Source organism: Theobroma umbraticum, unplaced genomic scaffold (genome assembly GCF_002168275.2).
Source record: "Theobroma umbraticum cultivar Fairchild unplaced genomic scaffold, ASM216827v3 scaffold_12.1, whole genome shotgun sequence".
NCBI classification, from domain to species: domain Eukaryota; kingdom Viridiplantae; phylum Streptophyta; class Magnoliopsida; order Malvales; family Malvaceae; genus Theobroma; species Theobroma umbraticum.
The window spans coordinates 3288241-3299664 of NW_018397269.1; the positions used below are offsets into that span (position 1 = coordinate 3288241).

Consider the following 11424-nt stretch of genomic DNA (forward strand, 5'->3'; position numbering starts at 1 on the left):
ATTAAGCTGTTAATGAGTTAAAAAAATAATGTAGTTAATTAAGTAATGTAATGTCTTATAAGTAATTAGGCAATTAATTAAATAAGTAATATTATAAAATATTTTATTGATGTAAATTATTTAAGGTTTGAGGGAATTAATAAGATAATTTAATTGTTAAAAAAATCATGTATTAGTAATTATGCAATTAATTAAATTAGTAACTTTAGTAAAATTTAAAATTATTTCAATTAATTAAGATTTTATTAAATTAATTAAAGAATTTAACTAATTAAATGAAAAAATCAAAACCAAAAGCAGAACTGTGAATCTCACATCTATTATATATTAAAATACAAACTTTTTATGCAACAAAATCAAAGCCATGAGATTCAATGAATCAAAACAAACAATACCTTATAAGTTAAATATGAATCATGACAATAATAGAACACGAGCGTTAAACAGAGAAATGTGGTAACCAACCAATTTCGCTTGACACTTGCAGCTATGTAACAATAGGGCTCCTTATGATTTTATCAAATATAAGATTGACTTCACTCTTTTTTTTCTCCATGTTTCCCTTGTTGAATTCATGTTGCTGGAATGCCATATGGATGACTACTATCCATCCTAACATTTGAAAAATGGTTGGCCATTTACAGTTAGACAATGGTAGTTGCTGAGGTAGTTCACAATTTTATATATTTAGTGACAGCTGATATCCTTCACCTTTTTCCTGAAAGTCTTATTATTGTTTGTTCAGCAAAAGAGTTAGAGAAAGGTTTTGTTCTTTTTTACTTCATATATGGTGGAAGTTAGGTGAGAACTTGGATGAGCTGATGGAACAAAGTAAACAAAACTAGCAGCACGAGGCCTCTCTCAAACTCTCATAATCTATTAGAAATGTTCCTATATATATCACGGTCGCGAAAGAGAGTTGATAATTTCATATCGATTGTATATTAAAATACGAATTAAATATTTAAATGTTTACGCAATCTTTAACTTATAAAATATTTTGTTATGAGATAAAATTGTAAACTTCTTAGATACTAGTTATGTATCACTAAAGATAATAGAACTTTATTATCCAAAAGAGAATCATAAATCTCACACCAAGAACTTTTGTGTGATAAAACTATAGACTCAATTAGTCAAAATAAACAAACTTTACAAGTTAGTATAGACCTTTACATTATACTACCTACAAGGATTTTTTTTTTATGCACATTATTGTAGGAGAAAATTGTGAGAAATAATCATCTTGATAACTTAATTTCAAAAATAACATCCAGAATAAAATTAATTATTTTTAATCATATTTAATCATGATTTGACAAAAATACCTTTGAAAACATTTCAAATAAATTAAATTATTTATCATAATTTCTCCATATCCATCTGTGTTTTCGATTTCTTTCTCATTATCCAATTTCCTATAATTTTATCAATTTTTCTCTTTGACATTCATTTGTTGTGCTCTCAATTTCTCTCTTTTGTGATTTTAGAACGCCAAGCAATGGTTTTGATATGTTTGGAGTAAGTGGTCATTCGAAAAATTTGATTTTTATGTGTTTTGGATAAAATTAAAATAATAAAAATAATAACAGATATTTGAAATAATTTTTAATTGGATCAATTCAGAACATAGACACCAATAAACTCAAAATTTTGATATTTATAAACTTAAGATTTCAAAAAAAAAATATGATTTTTTGCTGAAACATATATATTAGATAAGAAAAATTATGTTTTAATTTATGAAAGCTTGTTAAAGTTACTTTAATCGGTACCAAATCATCAAAAATAAAAATAAAAAAATGAAAAGAATTGAAATAATTTAAAATTTTGATTCGCAAGTAACAACATTTTTAATATTAAAATGTTATAATTTTTTTTTCAATATAGCGTGTAATAATAACATTTGTTTTCAACATAATTTGTAATATGTTTTTGTACATGACGTATATCAATAATATATTTTTTTATAATCACATGTAATAACCTCTTTTAACTATGATGTATAACATAATTTTATACATGACGTGTAATAATATTTTTTAATATAACGTATACCATATGTATGACTTGTATCACAACGTGCACTTGAAAATTCTCATATTCATTAATAGTAATTGAAAATTCTCATATTCATTAATAGTAATTGAAAATTCTCATATTCATTAATAGTAATTTTATGCGACTTGATCAAAAATAATTAAAATTATAAAAAATTTATTTTTTAAAATATATTATCCTTGTGGGCTATTTTTTAAAATGCCCCTTGTGGTGGGAACCAAATTGCAACCTTTGCACAAGTTTTCCATTAGCCATTAGGTGATAATTTTCAATTTGGATGCCATTTAGATTTCATTCTCCTCATTAGCTGCCAAACTCATCAGATTTTCCACACTTGGAGGGATAGTTGGACATTCAAACTGACACAACTGTCCCAAACCAATTGGTTAACAGCATTTTACAGAAGGTGCTTCGTTATGTGACAGACCAAGACCAACCACAACTACCGAATCAGTCTCCACCAATTCGGAAACCTACTCAGATATAGGCTCCGGGTTCAATTGATGGCCTTATGCATAGCTATATGACATCACTATGAAAAGCCTAGTCCCATAATAGACTATAGTTCCTGGTCCAGCTTTCTACCATAATCAAATCGTTGACTCAAACCCACTGTCAAAGTCCATGCAGTGGACTCCCATCCTGCCTATCCTAACACCAAACTTGAGGCTTCCGAGATGATATTCCAAGTTCTAACCACTAGGGTAAAAGGCAGCTGTTGGCAAAAAAGATACAGTTCCAGACTTTTTCAGGTTTTGATTATGAACTAACAAATTTACAAGAGCAATCAAAAAACAAACAAACTTACATGATTTGCTTTGAGCAGCATCCAAGCAAAGTGCATCATTTTGAAGAAAAATGTGACTGAACAATAAACTGCAAAACAAGTGCCATCTTCCATGTGAGAGTAAAGTGAAGATGCAATAAAAAATCTAGCATTTCCTGCAGCTATTAACAACAATTTAACTAGAAACAGAACCTAAAGAAATATCACTTGAATCTACAGAAAGCCTCTTAATGTTCTAAACCAGTATCCTTTTTATTAGCGGAATCCCAAGGAACGATCTTATTCCTATCTCATACACTATTAGCAACAGAACAAGAAAAAAAAAATGCTTTACAAGTGTCAACAAAAATGGACCAGAAACAGAAGCAAAAGAATTATATTGCATCCTAAAATTTTACAAGGTTTTTCATAGAACTCAAAAGAGCTTTCAGTTAGAAGACTATTGAAGATATGAGAAAGCACATACATCCATCTTAACATCAGAGGTCTAAGACAAATAATTAAATGGAAAGAGGGAAGTAGTAGTTGAAAGCGGGGAGGAAAAAGCACTGGGGTCTACGGAGAGGGCATCTTAGTTACAGCCCAACCTGTGCTCAGGAAAGCTACCCTAAGAAATGTAATTTGCAATGGTCATCTCTTGCCATATTAATCAAGTATACCCAATACCTTTCTTCAATTCATGGACAACTATAACCAGTTTCAGTCAGTCAGGTTAATCATACCATATACTTCACAGCATCATTCATAATGCTTCCTTGAGATGGAACCTCCCTGCTATATCCCTTGCATTGTCATACTCATTAAGCTCAACCAACATTTTCTTCAACCGACGAGCTAGTCCACCAGTCTCATTTTCAGTCACACCAGACGCATGCCTTCTCTCCAATGTTTTTCCTAACAACAACACATAATCCACCAGCGGTTGCAACTTGTGACTGCACAGGTTTTTAAAAACAAATAATCATGAGACAGAAGCAGGAGGGAAGCCTCAGACTCAGAATATGTCCTTTAAAAGGAAAATAATCGTGAGAAGATGTCATTTTTAATTAAGTAAACAATTATCAAACCAGTACATTTGCAGTATATGTCCTCTAAAAAGTGAAAGCAAAGGAAAACTGCTGAATTCTATGTTACTAATTATGCATGTATAACTTCGAAGAGTGCGTGTGCACGTGTGTATTTCAAGAAGTATACATAGTTTTGAAAAGAAGAGTAAAGTAATGTTTGTAGCACAAGACAGGGAGAAAGAAGAAAACACAGACGAAATAAACAATAATCCACAGTTGGGCGGGGGAAGGGATTCGGAGGGGAACGATGTGAGACATTTAATCAAATTTTGTAGATATAGGCAGTGCCAAGCGTAATTGGACCGTGCTTGCTCAAATTTACTGAGTTCAATAGGCACATAGATGCATCATAGTGATTACACCTGGTGAAGATAAAGTGATTAAGAAAACTTAATGCAACCTGATTAACCAGATTATCCATTATTAACCACTAGGGTATCCTCTTAAACAGACATTATTAATACCTGGAATCTTGTATGACATTTGTGCCTGCCCACACCCCTGATAAAGAAGCTACAATGCGTTCTGTTCTTGTGACAGCATCATGAACATCTGAAGTAATATTTCGAACATGAGGCAATATTTTACCATACAAAAGCTCATCAAGAGCAAGCTTCTCTAAAACTGGCAATGCCAGGATTTCCTTCCACAAGCAGATATTTCTCATCAAACGAACAGACATCCCAAATCGATATGCAGCAACTCGTGCAGCATTTGGCACAGCCTTCATCACAAGTGGGCTCCATGTTGGGACCTATGAAATAAATATCAAAGAACAACAACATTAACTCTAAGTTAACACAACATTTATTCCCATAAAAAGCAGGCATGTACACACAGACACAGAGATGACAGGCACATAGAGGCACTGATGCATTTTGCAAATGTGCACACACAAAAATGAGAGAGAGAGAGAAGAGAGAGAGAGAGAGATGTGAACACACACACAAATGCAAGAGAAAGAGAGATGTGCACACATACACACAAATGAGAGAGAGTGAGAGAGTTAAAACATCCAAATACCATAATATCGGCAACAGCTTCGCTTAGACGAGTGCGGATAGTAACTAATAATTCTGCTAAAGCCTCACTAGAAGCAGGAACATAATCTATAATCAAACTTGTGGCAAAAACAGCATTCTTCGTTTCTTGCATGCTAAGCATGTCCCAGCAATGGGAAATTTCATGATGCAACACTGGAAGTGCGACCTTTTCCACTAGGGCAGGAACGAGGTTAGCATCAGCATCATCAGGGGTGAAACTTCCATCTTCTGGAAAACCATAATTGAATAGCAAATTATGCCTGAAAAAGGGAAAACAAATACTTAATATAATCAATCATTGAAAGAGATATATTTAAACCTTTAATGTGCGTTTGTTCATTCAAGCATGCACCTCTAGGTGCCATCAATCACAATAGACCAAAATAACCAAGCCCGTCTCCCAAGGTTTTAAACCAGTTAAGTTAAACTAGTATTTATTTGTTCTTAAATAATTATTACGCATGCAATACAAATATATCTAAAGTGTAAAGTTAATTATCTATAAAAAATTTCAATTGAAAGGCAATTACTGGTTTAATATATAATTAATCTATAAATTCTTCAATACTATTAGAATTCAGAAAAACCTTTTCTAATCTATAAATTCTTGAAAGGCGCATAGAACTGAAGTTAACTACCATTACCATTTCATATCAGAAAAGTCTTCATCAACATGGAGTGGGTCCCACTTAAGAAGCTCTAGTCTTACAAATGGAGAGAAGATAGCAGGAATACTTAATGACATGTAAGCATCACGGTAGCTCGAAGAATAATCTTTCTTCCATCTTTCAAACCTCTCTTTAACCTCAGAAAGTTGGGAATATTCCTCAGATGCATCACCGAAAATTTCATCTGCAGTCTGAAGCAACATGTCACGGTTTGACTGATATGCTGTACTCTCACTATCACTCTCATCAGTGCTCGATTCTCCTTCTATTTTCTGGTAGGAACTGTCAATTTCCATGGATGATAATCTCTTGGAATCAAATTGAGCTTTCCTGCGTTGACGAGCCCCAGCCCTCCGTTCCATATCCAAACGTTTCTGCCGGTTCACATCTCTACCAAATTCATCTAGCTTCACTGGTAAATTCACTTGTCCTCTAACGGCAGCAGCTGAAGCCTGGGCTGCATTTGCAGCAACTTCAATCATAGCAGCACTGTTTCCACGTTCACTGAAAACCAACATAGCCGCTTTCACAGCTGCTTCAACCTCCACCATTTCATCATCATTATTTGCAGATCTTCTTTCTAAGACAGATAATGCACGTTCTTCATTAAGTTTTTGCATGTGCTCTTCAAGTTCCTCTATAAGGGGAGCTTTATGCTGAGTAGAAAACCATAGTAAACTGGTAAGTACAGGTTAACAAGCAGGTCAACTTACATGCATCTATGAAAAGAATTTTCCTTTTGATAAACAAAACCTCAAGAAAACTGATGATCCAACAGTGAGTCATTCCAAACAAATGACATTCCTAATACCGGGCTACAGTAAAAAAATCAAGCAGCAAGTATAGCACACACCATCTAAATGCCAACCAAAAGTTTTCATACACTCTTGCTTCGAGTCAGACAGATAGTGTTCAATGGTTCCACAATTATACAATAAAACTCCTATTAGTCTAATCTTCTGCCTATTCCAAATACATGAATGTTGAACATGTGAAATGATGAAAATTGAAACCTTGAAACCAGAAAATGATGCAGGACAAGAAAACAACCTAACTGAGGAATTAAATTGTTCATGAGTTTATTTAATACTTTGTTATACTTTTATGTTCTTTATTGAAATTTCAAGTATTCAGCTTATTTTAGGTTATAATTGATATTTTGCATTTATAGTAGAGTTTAAGGTGTAGTTATAAGTACCTTTTGTTAATTCAGTTTCTCATATCTGTTGATGATTGAGAAATTGAGATTCGTTACTTGAATATTTTAGTTGAGTTTTGTGATTATGACAAATGAAATTTCAGTTTACTTATTCAGTGTTCATTTTGAGATCATTGGTGCTACTTGACCAAATCTTCTTGTGTATGAGCATGTGTGTATCTATAAGATAGATGTCTTAAAACATTTTTGGATGTAAAAGGACATAAAGTTTTATTATATTCTTAAATTATTCTTTAACAATTTTATTTATAATAATAAAGTTATATATAGCATTAATATCTAATTAGCAATTGAGATTGAAGTGAACTCAATAAAAAGTAAATTTCTATCATTCATTTTACTTTTAATTTTATATATTTCCTAATTTTGTTGCTATTAGAATTTTCTTGTTGATAGGAGTTATTATTAAATATTAAATAACTTATGAATTTTTAAATATAAAAAGTAACTTGCTTACACTTCAAGCTACACCTAGCCTGAGAGAGAGAGAGAGAGAGAAATCTAACTATAAGATCCACAACAGATATCTAATATAAGGATATTGGCACACAGAAAGCAGTACATAAAATCAAATAAAGGCGTACCTGCAAAAATTCACATATAACAGAAACAAAATCACGAAGCTTTTGCATAAAGATGAACTTCTCACCAGCAGCAGATATAGACTTTTCAAGAGCTGTGATATTAAAAAGTGAGGCTGACAAATTCTCATCAGCCTTTGTCAATGATGAAATGGTTCTGTCATGAGATTCCTGGTAAGGAAAAAGAGATTAGGTACGAAGTAATTCATACATATTTAACCAATTTAAAATGTAAACAGTTTGTTGATGTGATGCCAAAACAGAGCTTCACATTGAGGAAAACCTTTATTAGCATTCATATGAAAATTTACATATCCTACCATCACTGTTTTTCCCCAGACCCAAATATAAATTAAATACTGAAAAGATATCTTACAATCTCTCTCAGCAATCCAATGACAATGCAAAAGAATGTATGTGAGGTCCCAAGAACAAGAAAGAGGAAGTTAATATGTATGTACAGTCTGGACTATTAGTTATATCAAGAGTTCTTCCCATATTAATTAAGAGAAATTTCTTGAGGTTATGCTGACACACATCTCTTGACTCTTAAGCATTCAGAGTGTCTAATCCATATTGGCTCAACTGCCCAAAGAATCTTTTATCTAGTCAGTTCAGGCCACAATTAGGAATCACCTGAAATTTTACATCTCATCTGATCAGTTTACTGTGATTACATCAATTACCCAAAAGTCTGAAACTGTAAATAAATTGCAAGGCAGAAAAGCTAAAAGAAAGAATGAAGAATTAAATAGATCAGCTGGATCAAGGAGCAAGAAAAAGCTTCTCAGCTGTACATTCCAGAGGAATGCCCACCACTGCAGCTCCTAAATGACTAAAATTGAAAAATGAAACCAAAACCACAAAGGTTATAGTTTCTAGCAACCTTCCAGCTTTAAAGAACTTGCATAATATCTAGACAATTAGTCTGTTTTACCAAGGGAGAGATTGGATATGATTAGTGTGAGTTGAGTTAAATAGAATATTTATGTAATATGAGATGCTTGGAAAGTTGACTCCTTATTTGTGTAACTATATTTACCATGTTCCTCCAAGTTCCTGTTATTTTACCCTTTGATTTTAGAATGAGGCATTCTTACTTCGGAGAGAAACCGTTGGCAACAGCAAAATGAAAAGGATACAACTCATACCCTACTCCTAGATAATTAAAACAACAGCCTAAAAGGACCATAAAGTACCACTAACTAAACCACTTTGAACTCTATTCAAAATCTCTAAAGATACAAGTAGGGAACATAAGGATACCTTAAGCCTCCTAACATTCTCTTGTAAAGCTTTCTTTGCAATCTCAGCTTGTTGAGATATGGACGTAACATCTAAACCTTGAGAAGCCCCAGCTGCTCCAACAATGCTTGATGGGGGAGCTGCTGAAACACTGGGCATCATCGAACTATATGAACCCATTGTCGAATACCCATATCTTTGTTGGTGTTGCTGCTGCATATTATGAACCATGGCAACTCCACCACTATTACTATTACTACTAACAACCCGATTAGAGCTATCATCCATCCTCTTCCCCAATCCTTTCCTAAACTGCTCTTCTTCCCACATCTTCTCTTCCTCATCATCATCATCCTCATCGTGAATCCCGTCTTTCCTCAAAACTACACCCACTGCTCTCTCTTCAACAACCTCAAACACACCCTTTTTCCCACTTTCACCAAACAACCGCCCTGGAAACTCTGGTTCCTCATCATCACTCAACTCTTCTTCCATAGCACCACCAAGATTGCTCCCCCTATCCAATGATATATAATCAGGCGCAGGCCTTGCAAACGACTTCCGAACCCGGTCCTTCTTGGCCTTAATAGCATCAATAGTTGCCTGGTCGGGAAAAGCTGAAAAATCCAAATCCACCCCTTTTCCAGTTGTCATCGTTGCCAACTGAGACTCTGTGTCATCTTTCTGAAGTTTCTCTGGAGGATCATTATCTCGCTCAGAGTTTAAATTTTGGGATTGGGGTTTTAGAAGGCCTTTGAGGACAATCTTAGGCTCAGATAAAACAGAGGAAGCTCGTGATGAAGGGGCGGCGAGGGTACGCATGTTCTTTTGGAGCTCAAGTAATGCTTCTTTTGTGTAAGTCCCAGCTTGGGGTTGGACATTGGAAGGTAAAGTAGGAGGGGTCTTGCAGTCTTTTGTGGAGGTAATTTTGTGGGCAGATAAGGGTTTGGAAACCCGAGAGGAAAAGGGTTTTTCCCTTTCCTTATCTCTGTTTCTATTTGAGGAGGGTTTGGTTGTTTCTTCTTCATTTTCGTCGTCGGCGAAACTTAGGAGTTTTGGGGGCTTCTTTGCAGTGGGCTTTGAAGATGAGGGTTTTTTTGTGGCGGTGACGGTGGCAGAGGCAATGTTGGGGGTGTTGTTATCATCGTTGTCATCATCATCGATGTCATCGGCCCGGCGGCGAAAGTTTCTGGCTCTAATGGCGCTGCTCATGGTGTCAAGGAATTACTGAAACGGAAAAGAAAATGAGCTTAATAAAATATTGGAAATGGCTCAAACCTTCTCCACCAAGAATAGAAAACACAGAATTAAAAAAGGGTGTTTTCTCTCTAAATCTTCAAAAGCACAACACAAAAACTCCAACATAAATTTATAACAATTCAGAATAGGACTCCATGCGAGAGCACTAGAACTAAGAAAGGCCAAAATTAAAAGGCCATCTATAACATATAGTAAAACTGTTCTGACGCAGTTTCTGTGTTGACACCTGTCTGGGAGATGGGTGATACTATTTGGCTTGCTACATATATTAAAACTATCCCTGAACAGGTGTGGTAATGACACCTGTCCAGGGATGTAAAAATCTTTTGTATTGATTCCGCACCGTGAATATCCTCAACTGATTTAGAACCCATATATGCTAAAACCTACACAAAAAACTAAAACAAACACGCGCACTGGCTTTGATTGAATTCAGTCTTACTCCATTTTCCTTTCCCATGCAACAAGAAAGAAAACATCAACAGATGCAGCAATCCCCAGTCTCTTTAGCTCCCAATAACACATAATCCAATAATGTGAAGCTAGAATCTATCTAATCCCTTCAAAATGACCAATCATCACCACTAATTAAAACTAAATCCAACACCTTTTGGAAGAATAAAAACACCCAGATCAAAGATAACAAATGCAATACAAAAAAAATCAATTCCAGATTCAATTTAGCAATAATTATTTATTTTTAATATCACTAAGAAAGAAACACTAATGCATGAAGAATACAAACAAAACTAAAATTAAATGAGAATTATTGAATTAATATTACCTGATTCAATGGATTATTAGAAAGAGAGAAAGAAAAATATGTTTTTCTTATTGGAGACAGAGAGGTGGGTGATACGTATAGGATAGATATAGCGGGTGATACAGTTTTTAGAGTGACGGAGACGACGATGGCTAGGCTTTTTTAGAAAGAGAGGAAACTGGCAGCAGAAGGAACGGGAAGAGAAGAAAAGAGGAAAGGGAAAGAAAGAGGGAACCGCTGCCGGAAAGACCTAGGGCGGCGAACGCGACGGCACCGGGGACCGAGTAAGGGAGAGAGGGTTTAGAGAAAGGGATTGGCTGCCGCTGCTAGGGTCCGTAGGAGAAGGAGAGAGCAAAAATGAAGAAAAGAGAAACGGACTTGCCTGCTAGGGTTGCGTTACAATTTTATAGGAAAACCCAAACCACGTCGTTTTATGGATGCAAAAGAATGAAAAGAAGAGGTGGCTTGGATTCACCCTAGCTCAACCCGGTTAGCCGATATATTTTTTTATTTATGTCATTTTTTATTTCATGAATTAAATTAATGAAATTATTTTTTATAAATAATAAAAAATAAACAGTTAATTGAATAAAGTCAATAATGACTTACCAAAATTATTGGAGGATCTAAAAATTATTTTCACAAGATGGATTAATTCTAAATAATTATAAAGGTGTTAGATTAAAAAAGTAGTAATTAAAATTGAAAACAATTTACAAAATTTCATCAT

General features: G+C 34.3%; 1 protein-coding gene across 2 annotated transcripts; it reads right to left on the bottom strand.

The window, feature by feature from the left end:
• Window positions 1–2364: 2364 nt before the first annotated feature.
• Window positions 2365–11058, bottom strand: LOC110425817 (GC-rich sequence DNA-binding factor-like protein). 2 transcript variants are annotated; one of them, XR_002446071.1, is made up of 9 exons: window positions 10716–11058; window positions 8693–9898; window positions 7430–7597; window positions 5603–6282; window positions 4939–5218; window positions 4380–4669; window positions 3571–3783; window positions 2870–2937; window positions 2365–2776 (listed from the first exon to the last, which is right to left on the bottom strand). XR_002446071.1 is itself a non-coding variant. In XM_021440862.1 (7 exons), exons 2-7 carry the CDS (start codon window positions 9881–9883, stop codon window positions 3591–3593), a joined length of 2802 nt encoding a protein of 933 aa, XP_021296537.1. In that variant the 5' UTR covers window positions 9884–9898; window positions 10716–11058; the 3' UTR covers window positions 3198–3590. The 2 variants fall into 2 exon arrangements, 1 of the variants encoding a protein (XP_021296537.1); XM_021440862.1 differs by lacking the exons at window positions 2365–2776; window positions 2870–2937 and having other exon boundaries at window positions 3198–3783.
• Window positions 11059–11424: the final 366 nt, after the last annotated feature.